We start from the raw sequence: 16,711 nt of genomic DNA, 5'->3' as shown, positions 1-16,711 counted from the left end.
ATTAGCCTTAGAAATACTTTTTCTGCAGCACAGACATGCCCCTGCACATATCTATCCTTGGGCATACAGTAGTATAGTGCTCCTCTCTGACTGGAGCTTCACTGCTATCTGCTGGTAGTGATGGAGAAAAGATGTTCCAACAGGAAAAGTATAGGGAATAGGGCATCTTTATAACTGAAATGATTAAATTGCATTTTTTTAAAATCCCACCTGCATCAAAAGATATACATTTGGATTTTATTCTCTTAGAGACAATGAATGCCACCCAGTTTCCATGCGGACAACATGAAAAATGTTTTATCCCATCTTTCAAGAAGACATTTATGTCAGACAAATATAAAAATGACCTTGCAGACCTCTGAAAAGTTTGTGCTAAATCAATAATCAATATTTAAACCTAGGTGAGAGAAAACAAATCTAAGACATTTTCTTTTCATTATGATTTTCATAATTTTGACTTGGCAACTCTGTGAAAATAACTTGCATAATTCTTAAAACCATTCTGAGAAAACCCTCATATAATTCTGTGAAAATGTTCCCATATTTCTGAGAAGACTTCCCATGTGATCATGAGAAAACTATGAGATATATAATTATAATAGAATTATATAATTATTTATATAATTATGTAAAGATGAGAAAAGAAATGTAACACAAACATGCCATTTCGACCATGATGGCAGCCTGTTTTTTCTTTAGCTTGTACTTGGCACTGTCCTTATTATGACAGCATTTCTCGGGCACCTTAAATTATTCAGATTGTTCAAGTACTCACACAAAGCTCATTTTAATCTACAGTACTTGTGGTTGCTCTAGAAGTCTAATCTCAGGTACTTTGAATTCATCCTTTCATTCATTCAACCTTTATTTACTGTATATAGGGTGGTCCAACGAGAGCAGAATCACTTTTTTGCATGGGTCAATAAAAACAAAAGTGTCACAAATCAAACATTTAGACAACCATTAAAATTTAAAAATGATAAGAAATAAATAAGAAATAAATAAGAGATACAATAGTCAAAGAATAAGAACAGGAGTAAACCAGCAGCAATTATTTGAATGCAACAATAAGGGATAAAAACCAAGTTAAGTGCAAGATCTATACTATCTATACTCAGATCTGATCATACCATCAGTCAACAAAGTCACACATTGAAAGTGTCAAAGTCAAGTAGCTTGTCTCAAAATCAGAAGATCGTTACCACTCTCATTTCTGTCCAATGCCAGCAACTGGTTACCCTGGCTTAGCATAAAGACTGGAACTCTAACTGACTTCCTGAAGTCTCCACTGGTTGCCAGGCAACCTCATGGTGACGACATGACTGCAGGAATTTATTGCTCCTGTCCAAGAAATAGTCTGGAACATAACCACCTGTAAAACCTCAACTACTTGTTTTTACACTGAGTTTTTTGTATGGATTAAACAAACAAGATCATGTTAAATAGTGAGCTTCAGAGTATGGGCGTAGATTTGGGTATGGACGAATGTCAAGGTGTTGCTGAATTGTCCCTACCAATATTTTTAGAGATCTCAAACAATCTCTCCATTTTAACTCCACATAATGTTAACAGTAAGATATATGCTGAGTTGCCAGGTTTCTGTGTTTTCTGCAAAAGGTGGCTTATTATGACAAAGAGTAAAAGAGCAGGATATGGGGGATACCCGACCTGATGATCTGGCAACCCTCAACTTCAAGCTGTTTTATGTGTTGACGACCAGCCCAACAGCAGCAGTGGAGTCGGTGATGAATGAACGGTGATGAATCTTAAGCAGATACTATTTATATTTCAACCTTTCAAATGTCACAGAATTGAAAACGACTTCACTGGACAAAACTAACATTGGTCAGTTGATATTATATTTAAATTTCATGTGTGAGGTGTCGGTAGCTAATTTGTGATTGTTGCTTGATAAGTTGTTTAATTAAATTATTGTATTACTGTTGGTGATACGTCCTCTCAAAGTCAATTAAGACTTCAGGTCATTTTTAAAGAAGAACCAAAGTGTCAGAAACAGCTAATCTTAGCTAATAAGTATGTTCTGTAATTAAGCAATATTACACGAGAGGGTGTGCTTTACCGTCATTGTTGGCACGACTGTGATGCGGTCAGGAATGAGGCGCTTACGCCTTCCGCACGGCTAGGTGTGCTGTCATGCTGATTTGAGCATGTTCTAAATGTCTAGTTGACCAATCAGATTGCTTGGTCAGAACTACATGTTGTATAATACAGATTGTATAATACAGATTATACAACACAACCAAGCAATCTGATTGGTCAACTAGATATTTAGAACATGCTCAAATCAGCATGACAGCACACCTAGCCGTGCTCGAATGAAAATTTAATGCCATCTCTCCTCTTTTAGTAGATCTTTAGCAGAGTTATTATTGTATATGTGTCATTAAGATGTGAACATTTTTTAAAATAAATAAAATTATAATACTGATAGACACTTTTGAGATGATTTAAAGGTAGATTTGAGCATTGCTGTGACTCTGTCATGAAATTCTTCATCTGTGTTGCCCAAACCAACAAACTGAAAGAAACACAGAGTTGCAGAATTTGAAAACATAACAGAAAGTTGGTTCAAACAGAGTAACACATTACCTACAGGCTTTTATACTTTTATGTTGTTGTTTATGTTTATGTGTAACTTTTATTGTGACATTCTATGAAATGTCAATTTTAAATATTAATTTTGTTCTGAGATTTATAGTTAAGTAGTTAAGTAAAATAAAACATAAAAATCTGAGAAAAGTCAACGATAAAAGTCTGGTTCCAGGCAAGTCACCAAATACATATTCAATAAAGTAAACATTTTGCAGAGTCATGCTCTTCATGTGTTTGTGCACTTGCGCATATGAAAGAAAAATAGAGATGGATACCAAGTGCACGTACACAACTATTTTGGCCGTCTGACAAAAAATGTCCCCACCAAAGTTAAAACAAAACCTATGCTTTGATGTTTCAATAATTACTGTAATTAGTGCTGGCAATTTTACATGTCAGTGTCATGTTTCAATAAGCACAGTCTCTGTTCTGTAAAGGTCCACACATAAATCTGACTCGGTAAGATCCGGTAGATTCTATGTCGTAAAAATTGGGCGTTAACATGACAGGACCTGTCAGTCTTTGTAAATTATATGAAAGAATGAAAGTTAAGGTGTGAGAGCTTGTTAATACAATGGTTCATAGGATGGAATGATTGACTGCCATTGACTGGTGTTAAAAATATCCATAACCATGTTTTTTCTTTGTTTTTTTTTTGTTTTTGTTTTTTTTTTTACAGGGAATCATCACTGAGTTGCGGACAATGCAGTGGACACAGAAATGCTCCATTGTTTCATAACCAAACTCAGGGAAACATTGCTAACTTTGGTTTCTTTATGTATATTTCATGATTATGCTGATTGTGTTTCGAAACATGAAATAAGTGACTTTTTAAATGAAACTTCATTTGATTTTTTAAAATTTAATTATAGCTGTCAATATACTTCTTTAACATTTGATAGACTTTTATTACCTCTTCAATTACAATATTTAACAAGTAAGTTGAATTAAACATATATTACACACTAAACTGTAAATCAAAGCACTTTTTGTCATGCTTGCCTTACATTGCACGTTTTTATGTGACTTGAAATTACTTTATACATCCCAGCTTTTACTGGCCTAAACATGACAGTATTCCTCTTGATTGATATCAACTTCTGAACACAACGTAAAAAAACAACATATTTTCAAATTAATAAATCACTGTGATAGTTCTAAGTTGCTGAACATTGCACGATATATTTTGTTTACTTCAGGAAAGGTATTGTTAACAAAGAGTGAGCAACGTGAGTCAAGGGTTGACTTACCTTTCATTTTTGAAATCTTGCCAAATTAGTCATACATGCCACTTGCTAATGAATAAACAGAAAAAAGAAATCTTCATGTTGCCAAGAACATGACTCATAGCTCCACCTGACAGAATGATCTGAAGAAGTTAATTGAGGTAACAGTATGTACGTTGTTGGGAAGTACAAACATTTGATGCTATGATTGGTTTGATTCATCACTGAGCTATGTATCACAACATTGAGCCTATGTTGAGGATAGACAGATTTAATAATTCAAGTTAGATGAGTTTTGAATTCCAAGAACTAAAATGAAAGTTTGAAAATGCAGTGGAATGAGTTTCAAGGAACAAACTGTTCAATGGATCAAATGCAGAACAATGTACTGTTGAAGGATATGTTCGCTATTTCAAGTCTTAACAACAGTCAGACGCTCATATAAACACTGAAAGTGCTTTTGCTTATTGTAATCACTCCTCCTAGAATTAGAAGATCCCCTCCAAATGCTCTTACAAAGTGTTGGGGGACAAAATTGCTAGTGGTGTGGATCTACGGATGGCAATGTTCGTCTGGTAGCCCACTATTTTGTTCCAGACTGGAATATCAACAACTATTGGATGAATTGCCATGGAATTTGGTATAGATACTCATGGTGCCTAGAGCATGAATCCTGAACACTATCCCCTGACTCCACCATGACGTTCACATCTGTGGTTTTGAGTGAATTATCTCAACAACTATCAGTGAGATTGCCATTAAAGAGGTACTGCACACTTAAACATGTTTTTTCTGGTTGTAAACTAAATTATTTGCCTGTACTGTGATGAAGCACATCAATGCTGGTGTTAATACTGACATTGACACCAAATGTATAAATATCGCCATTTCATCGGTTTGAAATGGTTCAACATGTTTTGTTTGTTTTAAATCAGCTCTGAACCTTGCAAGGCCAATGCTGACACAGAGTCGACTATTTGGGACTTATCTATGTCTTGAAAAACCTCCCGTGTGACATACTACATAGCCACGAGGCCACGTCCCCCACAGTCATTGCCCTGCAGTCCGTTGCTGCATTTTTTAATTATGCTGGGAAGGAGGGAGAATTAGGTGATCAGGTGTGTTAGAGTGGGGAGATGCTTAAAACATGCAGGGCAGTAGCTCTCCAGGAGCAGGGTTGGTGACCACTGACTTATTAAGTGTAATCTTAGGAACACAGATGCCTTCAGTTTAAATAATCACTTATTACCCACAACTTACTTTAGATCCTTCGTTGAGGTTGTATTGGCCAAGCAGGGTTTTGAATAAGGAAGGAGGGTAAGACTTCCGCTTGAAAGCTGCCAAGACCAAACCCAAGTTGCTTGCTGTGATCCATTTCTGGCGATATGCCAACCTGTTATAAAAAGAAATCCAAAATATGAGAGATAGTTCACCTAGACCAGTGGTCACCAACCCTGCTCCTGGAGACCTACTGCCCTGCATGTTTTATGTATCTCCCTTCTCTCACAGGTATCTCCTCACGGAGTTAGTAATTAATAACCAGTTTGACACCCCTGGTTCAAATTATGAGAAATGATGAAAATACTTGCAAAAATTACAAAATTTTACAAAATTATTGAGTGTGGGATGACTTTACCCTAGCTAAATTGTCACTGATGTAATTTAGTGTAATTGTGATGTTTCTAGTAACACTGAGGGCATATCAAAGTGCAAAAGACATAAGTCATACCTGAAGAGTTTCTGGACTCAAAATTCACCCCATCCCAGTAAAATGCCCAGGCTGTGATGAGGATGCCAGTGCCCATTCCTTGTCCTCCTGGTTGACAGGTCTTTTGATTCTAGCTGGAATAATAGTATAAAATGGGTAATAAAATGAGTAATAGTAATTGAAGTGAGAATACTATCTCAACTTAATGGCCTCTTATTAGTGTAATTCATTTATAGCTTCTAAAAATTCATGGTGTACAGCCACCAGGCTCACAGTGTCCCGAACACCAATATTTGAACACTTCAGAAAAAATGAAGCCAACTAAGATTTTGGTATGGAGATAAAGCTTAGGATCATAATTTTTCAGTAGTACTACAGCACACTGTGAGTATATGTTATCACTGTGTGATGCATACGATTTTTCTACACCCAAATCAACAAGGCTGCTATATGGGTGCACCCTCAACGTGCACCTATATTGAAAACAATTCACATTAACCCTAACACATCTGAAAGACAATACCAGTGCTGTGTTTATATTAGCTTAAGGATACTTCTGTTGCTAGCCAGGGGCTGGCAGATATGTCAACTAGCCTAACTTTACTCTTTAGTTTTTCATCTTTATTTACATTCAAATTTATAGCAGTCCTGTACATTTTTGGGGTTTTTTTTAGAAATACCTCCTCAGCCAGAACATGGCATATCATCTTTAGATTTCAACTAGCTAGCTTACTGCTTCTAACTCACTTCAACCTCCATAACTCTTCTTTTTCATGGATGCCTGCATGCTACCCTTGATTATACCACCTGAGAGAACAGCTACAATAATCACTCTATTGGAGTTGAAAGAAGGTTCGGCCATTGCTTGATAATAATATATTTACTTTCTGTGTACCATATGAACAGATTTAGTGTTTGAGGGCCTCCAATTTGAATGTGATGTAGAAGTTTTGTTAGTGTCACAAAAACAAGAATGAGTGATTCAATAAAACTGCGGTCATTTAAAGTCATACTTTATCCATGCTATTTACACTTTATCTTTGAATATCAGTAACAGCCAACCTCTACAGGCTGAAAATGTTACTGTAAGACTTGCCCAACTCCCTCTACAAAAATAGCAGCTGTAGTGACCTTACATTAATGTCAGTTACAATGGTTTTGAACAGTAATGTTTTTATGGTGGAGGGAAGTATGAAAATAGCCACAGAACTTTAAATCACACCTGCAGCATAATCCACTTCGCTAAGTCACTTTCAACATTTGCATTCCTCCAAAATCAAGAAATAGAAAGACAATGAATAAAACGTTTGTAGGATTAGGACGTACTCCAATGTGTATAGTGATGGGAAATCTATAGTATGAAATGTGTTAATGTGTAAAGTATAATATAGTGATGAGATGTGGCAACAAGGTTCCATTTACTTGCATTTTGAATTTGAACATGAAAAGACAGGAATGGAAAATGCCATAATGTACCTCTAGAGTTACAGAAATATTACACCTAGTTAATTGTGTAACCTTGATAAGTGCTCTGGTCAATATTTTAACAGCAAACGAATAATTAGCTATTTTGTCATCTTTTTGACTGTTTAAAACATCCACATCTGGATGGAACTATACTTGTAGTATGCATGTTCTGTATCTGTGGGAGTAAAGCATGTACAGTGCAATATTTGTGTATATGTGATCTTTTAAGATCGGATGTTTTATAATGGCTTTAAATTATTAATTGGAATATACCCTGGGATATATCACAGACTACATCAATTACATATTGTACCAACTGTTTGTCATTACACCATAGTAACTTTGCACCAATAAACACCAGTACTGTACTGTAATTTGACTGTGGTTTCAGTCTTGGGGTGTGTCAAATTCATTGGGAGTTAGAGGCATCATCAAGGTGTTGCCTATAGTGGAATGCTGACAGGTGTATTTGCTGTTGACTGACAGGTTTGTTTACTCTTACTCTTTATTTCTGTTTACTGAAAATCTGAACCTGAACATGATCAGCTGTCTTATTTTCACATGAACTGGTGTCATGGCATTGCCTTCAAGTAATGTGTTCAAGCTCTGTTAATATAACAAATGCTGGAAACATGGAATTGTAGGTAAACTAATGGCAAGGGCCAAATAAGTGTGACCAAAGACTTTTTTGACTGTCTTCTAATAAATTTAAACAGTGTGTCTTGTGTCTTGAAAAAGATGATACAACCTAGACAGAAATTTAATGGTTAGTCCTGCTTTAAATGCTTTTGACATTTTCCAAGTTTCCAAGGTTTCTTTAACACATCATGATTCCTTCACAATATATGGGACAGTTTTATCCCATCTCTACTGCACTTCCAATCATTTTGTCCATTTGAATGAATATTGCCACTGTCTGCCAGACATGTTCTTGTGATAAATGTAAGATATTAAATGTTCTCTAATCTTCGTCTGCTCAGGGAGGACATATGTCCCAAACACCATGAACATGACAGCTGCTGCAGGGAACTGTAGTCTGTACTTGTGAACTGTACTGTTATTTACAACACTGAAACTCATCACTCCAGTTGTACCAGTGTTTCCTGTGCCAAATGAGCAACAGGTCTTGGGCAGATTTCATTTTATGTAGTATTTCTCAAGGGTTCTCTGGAGGCAGGAATACATGATTTTCTGAATTACATTTCAATGTATCAATCACTAAAGAAAATGTTTAAGCCCAGTGAAAACAGGGCAGGGTAAAGGGCAGTCACTTAACAGGTTATCTTCAACTAGAGAATCATTTCTTGAAGAAAATGCATATGACTTGCATGTACAATTGCAATAGCATGGGAGTTTCTAGTGTATTTAGTCACCGAGTTATAAATACAATGGTAGCAAATGGGCCTCCATAGACTTTAATGCAATTATCATAATACTTTGTTGATGAGAACTCTGTTGATCAGTGTGCAATACTGGGCTTTTTTATATTTGACTAAAGTTTGTACTGTAAACAGTATACAAGTGCTGAGTTACAAATACGATGGGACAAAACTTACTTCTGCTATGTAACTCATAATAACCCAGACTGTAAATTTCATCATAATGAGCTTATATACCATTGATCAGTAAGCATTTTGATTGGGGTCTGTAAAGTATAAAGTATTAGTCCAATTTGAATTCAGTCAATCATACCAGCCCTTGTATCTGTTTGCTAGCATACTACTTGTTTTTGAATGTACAGATTCATGAGTGGCATGCATGGTCATTAATGAATCAATACATTTTCTAAGACTTAAGGGTAAGTTTTGGCTCATTTAGAAAATCACTCAACTAATTAAATGAAAAATGTGTAAAAATGTATTGTGTGCCAACAAAAAGCTGGCTCAGGATTTCTGCTCTGCTAACAACTAAGAACTGTAATTTCCTTATGCGCAGCCTGAAGACCAACTGTGGGATTTGCCTAGTGTTAAAATGGGTGAATGAACCAGAAAACACACAGAGCTGACTTTATACTTTCACCGGGATTTGTTCAATACTCTTTAACGACAAGTTGAATGATATGAATGAACAAAAGAGGATGGGACAAGACTGCATCATCGGAGGGGCTATGGAGACTAGCTTAGAAAGGGGGCGGATTTAAGCTCTCTTTTCAATTTTCCAGTATCCATACCCATGCTTGCCAAGTATATTTAATGAACTATATGTGGACTTTGGCACCCCAGACTGGTAGTGTCAAACAAAGACACCAAAGAAAATTGCTCTTCTGAATATTTCATCATTCCTGTTGCATCATATTCTTATTGGTGCTCAGTGTGGGGAAATGAACCTTTAAGCTGCAAGCCATCAGCACAACAGCAGCTGCAGTTTTCCAAATGTGTCTAAATACACAAAATATTAGCCAGTCATTGACATGCACTCAGAAACATAGTGGCCACAGCCCAATACACAACGCATGCACTTACATGTGTAAATCAGAAGAAAACAGGCTAGAAGCCTAAAACAAATGTTTCATGTGGCAGTTGTTCATGTAAAGTATTAGTGAAGTGCAAGCTGTTACACCAATGTAGACAGCTGCATTGATTAAAAATAAAGTGTATTTGGTCTGTCAGATGGACACAGAAATATAAGGCTAAAGTCCATCCTGTGTACTGTAGACAGGGTGTTAGGGAAAGGGTTCGGGGGGATCAAAGATGGCAGTCTGATCCCCTAACAACAATTAACTTTGGATTATCTTGATCGTAAAGGCAAACTTTCCCTAACTTTAACCATGATGGTGTTGTTCACCTAACCTTAACCATGACTGACTCATCATATTGGTTGTTTTGGAAGGCACAAATGATCTGTTTTGTCATTTAGATATGGGGAATTATCAGTTAACTATTATACAAAGCAATTGCATTTCTATAAACAAAAACAATAATAATAGTAATATAATAATGACCATCTATGAAAGACATAGCCCATAATTTCTGTGTTTTATATTGTGCTATGTATTAATCTAATTATAAATCAGAGTGACAAGCTTTCACAATGTACTGATTTTATCATAATGGAATTTTCCACCTTCCTACCAAACCTTCTGAGAAATGTGTTCACACTTTTGTTACAGCCTCATTTCTGAAGTTCAGCTATGATTTGTGTGCTCCACCTGGTATATACCTGCCTCACCCCTGATTGCAATCCTCACTTGTCACTGACACTGGCAAAGGAGATAGAGAGGTGAGCTCAACCTGTTGTAGATCTATCATGTATCAGTTTGTCTGACATAATCTGCTATCCCTGTTAATCTTTAAAGTAGATGTACTGAAATAAATAATTGGTGAATTCTCATAACTTCTTTTTACTGTTTAGGAATAGGTAAAATAATTTATTCTAAGCAACTAAGATCACTTCACAGTTATCATTTTTTGATTGTATATAGCTGACAAAGCATGGGTCTTGCAATGAATATTGTTTACAAAATATAAATTGCTTGATATAACTTATTACTTAAGTGTTGAGTGAGCTCAATTATCCATTCAAAATGTTGTTTCATGGTATTTTCTACCTTCATGTTTAATTTCTATTGAAAATGTAAATACAATTGAAATATTAAAACTGAGATATTATGTGAAATATGAGAGAATTAAAATATGAGTGCTACCATTTAAAATTAAACGATTGTACTTTTTGCACATTAGATTTTAGTTTTTATTGAAACTGAAATTTCTGACCACAAAAATAGAGACACCTTTTGGATGTAATGCAATGCAATACTTAAAATGTTTTTTTTGTGATTACTACTTTAATTGTTCGAGTATTAGTTGACTACATGTTTTAGTTTTGAGGCTGTACTTGTTTTCCTGCATTATACTGAAAGGTGTTACTAATATTTTGTCCACATTGTTTTCATACAATACAGTGTCAAAATTATTATTGGTATTATTCCAAATTGTTTATTTCCTCATCATTTAAAACTGCCAAGGGATGCACATACAGTACTTGACTATGATTATTTTCCTTTTCTGTAGTATTATTCTTCTTCTCAAATTGCAACAACATAAATTAAAGGTCACTTATGGTGTGCGAATAAAGAAGTGAACAGAGCAGTGTCCTCACAATGGGGGGCCCCAGAACTTCAGTTCTGCTACTCTCAACTCTTGGAGTTGGTAAGTGTCCCCTTTTTTATTGTACTCTACCAAAATTCAGATGAGGTTCACTTACTGTTTTGATGGTACACATGATATTTAAATAAGAAATTTTTTTTTTCATTCCCTCAGTATGTATATCAACACTGGTCTCTGCAAGCGTAAGTCTATTTGTTTTTTGTTTTGTTTTTCTTGCATCGTCACACTCAGTTTTGTATGTCTCATCTGTATAACATATTGAATGAATGTGTTTTTCTATAATTTTGTATTCCAGTCAAATACAACATCAGGTAAGGAGAAACCTTAAACGTTTATAATATCATGATAATAAATAAAATGACTGTTAAATATATGAGAGTGTAATAAATCACAATGTTATTTATATTTGTATGGCCAGGTCCACTGACAACTGAAAACAGGTCAGTATGCAAATTTTAGATAACACTGTTAAAATTGTTATTCATGGTAATGTTCAGCAAGAATATAATTGTTTACTTTAGTGTTCAAGATTTAATTTCTGTTACACCATTCTATTTTCGTCTAAAAGCAAAACTACCACTCCAAGCAATGCTTTCCAGGAAACCTGCGATGCAGAAAATCTACGAGATGCAACTCACAGAGTAAGTGTTATAGAATTCACATAAGTAGCAGGAACAAGGAAATTCAAAATGCCCCATAAACCAATTAATCTGAGTAACTCTTGAAAGTCACCACTGTGCAGTCTTGATAAATGACACCCCCTTGTGTTCAGTTGCTAACATTAAGCCAGAACAGTCACTCCCATGCTGGTGTGTATTGCATCTTCATTCTCCCTAGATTTCTGCTGCAGTGGACTCACTGGCCAGTGAAATATCCTGTAAAAGGGGTAAAAATGGAAGCTTACTAGAAGACAAGTCCAGGGAGTTGGAACGAAACCTCAGACGGATTGTGGAGTCTACTTTAAAAGTCTTCTTTGACCTGGTAAAAAAATTGGCCACATTTATCAATAGTCCCCACTTTTTGTTATATTTTGGAATTCAATTGAGTTTAATTATTGACAAATTAAGCCCTCAATGCCCAACAAGCCTATTCAAACACATACACCCACTTCCATTTGCAGGGAACATCAAAAGTCAGACATTAGCAAATGTCTACAAAAACTAATTGAGATTTGTTAAAATAGTATCCAGTTTTATACTCAAAAGTGACTAAAGTGGGGGCAAAATCTAATGACTGTGGAACCATTATGTTCCTACAGAATCATAAATAGTGTTGTGGCATCAGACTTTACCTGTTTAAGTTCAGTGGGCCAATTCCTATTCTAAGTAAAGTATAGCCACATTCATAAGTGATGAATTAAAGATTTTTATGAAAATATCTTTATTTTGCATAGAAAACATTAATAACTTAGATTAGATATAGTGTTGTGCCCTCTGTTATACTAAAATATATATCAATCAATTCAGGAGTGATAGTATATTGACTCTTAAGTCTTAATGTTTGGTGGTGGGCTAACACTATTGTTGGAAAGTAACTACATTTCCTAATAGCAAGCTCACTATTATACAGCAATTAACACCTATTTACAATTTTGAGTTTCCTGTACTCAAGATGTTGATATGAAAAATATGTTTTACTGCTTTTGGAAAAAGGTTCATTACAACTTTGTTTTATAACAGGGCACCAATGAGTCTGGATTCAATGTTCTGGATATATTTGGAGTTTTGGACAGTCTAAGACTGGGTAACCACACTGACTCAAGATTCATCAGACTGTGGTTCTCAGTTAAGATGGCTCCACTTTTGCCCTATGTCGACAAAAACTTCCTGGTCCAGCTGAGCAGTCAGAACTTCACCTGCAGTTCTTTCCAAGAAATGTAAGTGAACTTGTCCCCTCCTATCTTCACAACACTCCCTTAAATGCATATGCAATTAGGAGAGAGGGACACCTTGCAAACACTCGCACAAATGACATGCAATGACTATTTCATAAATGTCTTTGGGACATGCCATAGTAAATCTGGCCCCCTCTCTTGTTGCTTTATCAATGGGCCTACCTTGATTGCGGTTACAAAATAACATGCTCTGTAAGAGTTCAGTAATGCATAGAAATTAAGAAGGTGTTCAAAAATACTTACTGTCTTGTAGACATGCTTTTGGACCTTCATCCTACCAATATATTTAACATATAAGGACCACCAACTGGGGTCCCTGGAGACCCCAAGAATAAATTACTGTAAGAAACAACCATCATACCAAAATGTTTTTTTTCAAAACATTATTAGTTATGTAATAAAAACAGATTCTTATTATTTTAGGAAAGTTACAGTTATTTTACATACTGTGTAAATGAAAATATATACTTCTCTTTAATACAAATTGTAGCTTTTATCCCACCCACATGAGGAAATCTGTCTATCTCCTTCAAAATGACTCACAGAGTACCCCTATCCCCCTGATAGTATGTGATACTTTAAATTCCCAATCATGGCAAACACAAACTCAGTAAATAGTTCCATCTATTAAAACTGCATTGGTGGAATTTTGAATGGGGTCCCCCAGGACCCCAATACATTGGTATTTTAAAAAAAAGCTCTAATTAAAACAGAAACAGAAAACAATGATATGACGTCATTAGGAAAAAAATGATTAACAGAGTGATGAAAAGTTGGAATAATAGAATAAAGCACCTGTCAGATATGACAAAAAGTTTACCTCTGGGGTCTGCGGGTATCCCAGTTGGTAGGACTAAGGTTAATGTTCCTATTTTGTGACTTATGATATACTGTACATATTTGTTCTTGTGAGAGAAAGTATAATGAAAGTGTATTTTCAAGGATTGAGGCTATGAGCAACGAAGTGGAGACTTCTCAAAGAATGGAGAGAAAACTTATCTACATACACTTCATTCAAGTCTACCTGTCAAGAAAGAATTTACCAGGTAAAAAGATGAAGAATATGTGCTAAATGTGTGAAATGAAAATGAATCAAAGGGTGTATAATGTTGACCTTATGCATTTCAGCAACAGGGAAGTGCTTTGACTCCTTAATTTTGTCATTTAACTTCCTTTCTACACTGGAAGTGGGGATATTTTTGCATTGTGTCTCATTGACATCTGCTGTTTGTGATCACCTTACACCAATATTTTAGCAATTAATATCTGACCAGTTTTATAATATAACTTATAGCCTGAAGGATTAACACATGATAGAATAAAATAAACTTCTGCCACTTTTTTTACTTTATTTACACAGCACCAATAGATCAGTTCTCCCACATAGCACTGGGATGAGCTGATAATGTTACTGTTATCTATTATAATAGATGTGGTGACTGGTCACTATGTATTCCAAATGCATGGTAATATTTCAATATGTCAAAACACATATTGATAATTACTTTAGATTATAAATAGTGTATGTTATATTACATAGTTGGGTGACAAAAGTGTTTCAATTTATTTAAATAAATCAGATTCCAGACTGACAAATTTAAAGCCACCTGGTTTGGTGATTGTATGTGAAGAATGCAAACAGTGGTAATGCAAGTAACCCTCATCATTGTACTGATCTCATAATGTAGCATCAGAGCTTTTAAAAGTTTTCATCATATAAACAACTACAACAACCTTGTTGAACTAGATGTGACCTAGTTCATTTAGAAAGTATCTTTACACCGAAGATGATCTTTTTGATCTGAAATCAGTTATATCAAGTAATATGACCTCGCTAAAGCCTTGACAGAATGTGCTGGTAATACCCCGCCAACGTCTACGTTTCCGTCTTCTTTGCAGATCCTGGCTGTGTCTCATTTACCGGAGGCAGTAAAGAGTGGCTACAGGCAAACCTCGGCAGCTTCTCTGGCTTCGCAACCCTGCAGGATTTGCAAGCCCTCAACCCCAACTTCTCCATTGTAAGTGTCGACTGCGGTCGAAGTATTCTTCGCCCACACTGAAGTGTCTACCAATGGTTCAGCAATATCTGCTGTTTGATTTCATATCGCTTCCCTTTCGTAGGCCGAAACGTTGTCAGTGCTCACTCTGACTCAGGTGGCACAGTTGACACTGAGCTCGGGGGCCTCGAATGACACAGCCCAGATCGACCTTGTGTTTGAGCGCCTTGAGGAGGGCAATGCTCTGGAAAATGTGGACGAATTCCTGACAGAACTGACAGCCAATGGAAAGGTAGGCTACCCCCTGACACTGTGGAAGAAAGGACAGTCCTGGGCTTTTAACCTAGCATAGTCAGTACTTGGATATGTATCTTAATCTCAAAACCACTTGTAGGGGACTCATTCCTATCAAATATTTCATCACATCCTTTCTAGCATTTTTGCCAAGTTGCTAATTATGCAGGGTTTATTTGCAACATGTAAATTGTGGGGTGTTTAAATCCTCTCGTGTCGCACTTGACAGGTCCCTGATTTCCAACCTGTTGTGAGAGATCGCATAATGAATAGGACCTTCGTCATCATCAGTCCCTATTTCACGAACTTCGAGGAAGGCGACTGGTTCAATTGGTTCCACCTGAAACTGGTTGCCGTCCTCCCAAGTTTCACTCCAACGATGCTCAACAGTGCAACATCAGACATAACCTGCACAAATTACCACGTCGTGTGAGTAGCATTTCAAAGACAAAGGAGACTGCAATGCTCCAAAGAACTACATGTAAATGGGAGGCTGGGTAAAAATGTATTGTTTTTTTTCACCCTTGGCAGTGTGAGAGGGATGGCCAGAGCTTTCCCTGCAATACCGGTGCATAGACGACAAGGAATCACATACGTTCTCCTGGGCTACCTGAGGAAATCTGCCAGTGTCATCACCGGGCCAGGTAGGGCTGACACAGTAAACTGTGCCGTGATGTTGCTTCTGCGGGCTTGTCCGTGGATTTGAAAGTGTGACAAAAATATGCTTGAATGGCGCAGAGAATGAGATTGGAACTTGACTTGTCCCATGTGTATTTATGAAAAATAAGACTTGCTAAACTGCACCTATGCTAACGTTGATCTACATGTCTTAGATTGCCGGCAGGGAATTGAGAGTGATGCCGAGTGGCTTGAAGCAAACTTTGGTCCATTTTCCGAGTACACAACCTACTCTGACCTCAAAGTCTTCAACCTCTCTGTGGTAAGTCTTACATTTCACTACCGTTCTTCCCTGAAAACAGCAGCACGCTATTCAGAACTTGGAACGCCTGCACACAGGGGTGGATTTGCCATGTCAAAGACGAAAGCAATCCCTATATCTGCTTTGTTTGTGTCATCAGGTGGCACTTGTGGAATCCCTCTCAGCAAAGCAGAAGGCTGAGTTGATCCTAGATCCAGACAGCGGCGCTTTGGAGGACGAGGCCATCGTAAGGAAGGTGTTCAGGAGCTTGACAGAGTCCCCTGATAACGAGCTGCTCAATCAGTTTTTCCAGGCTTTTACAAACATCAGCAAGCAGGTGAATGCTTAACTTTGAGATTGCCATATTTTCCTATGAAGTTGGATGACAAGTAAGCCATGTAAATCTTGTCCTGGGCTCCAGGAATTTTTGCGTAAGCTAATACGGGGCCAAGATTGGACTGAAAATGATAAGTTTCTGATAAGTGTG

The 16,711-nt window shown here is 36.6% G+C and overlaps 1 protein-coding gene across 1 annotated transcript in view; it reads left to right on the top strand.

Annotated features, from left to right (window-relative positions):
• Nucleotides 1-14,876: 14,876 nt before the first annotated feature.
• Nucleotides 14,877-16,711, top strand: part of LOC137199883 (uncharacterized) — a 28,688-nt gene continuing 26,853 nt past the window's right edge. Inside the window, exons 1-6 of the mRNA XM_067614483.1 lie at nucleotides 14,877-15,032; nucleotides 15,136-15,303; nucleotides 15,535-15,734; nucleotides 15,837-15,949; nucleotides 16,139-16,245; nucleotides 16,385-16,561. Coding sequence (XP_067470584.1) covers nucleotides 15,571-15,734; nucleotides 15,837-15,949; nucleotides 16,139-16,245; nucleotides 16,385-16,561 — 561 coding nt within the window. The 5' untranslated portion in view covers nucleotides 14,877-15,032; nucleotides 15,136-15,303; nucleotides 15,535-15,570. The remainder of the gene's footprint in view (nucleotides 15,033-15,135; nucleotides 15,304-15,534; nucleotides 15,735-15,836; nucleotides 15,950-16,138; nucleotides 16,246-16,384; nucleotides 16,562-16,711) is intronic.

The sequence above is a fragment of the Thunnus thynnus genome, chromosome 16 (assembly GCF_963924715.1).
Source record: "Thunnus thynnus chromosome 16, fThuThy2.1, whole genome shotgun sequence".
Classification (NCBI taxonomy): domain Eukaryota; kingdom Metazoa; phylum Chordata; class Actinopteri; order Scombriformes; family Scombridae; genus Thunnus; species Thunnus thynnus.
Note: the sequence above shows the minus strand (reverse complement) of the source record. Positions and strands in the feature narration are given on the sequence as shown.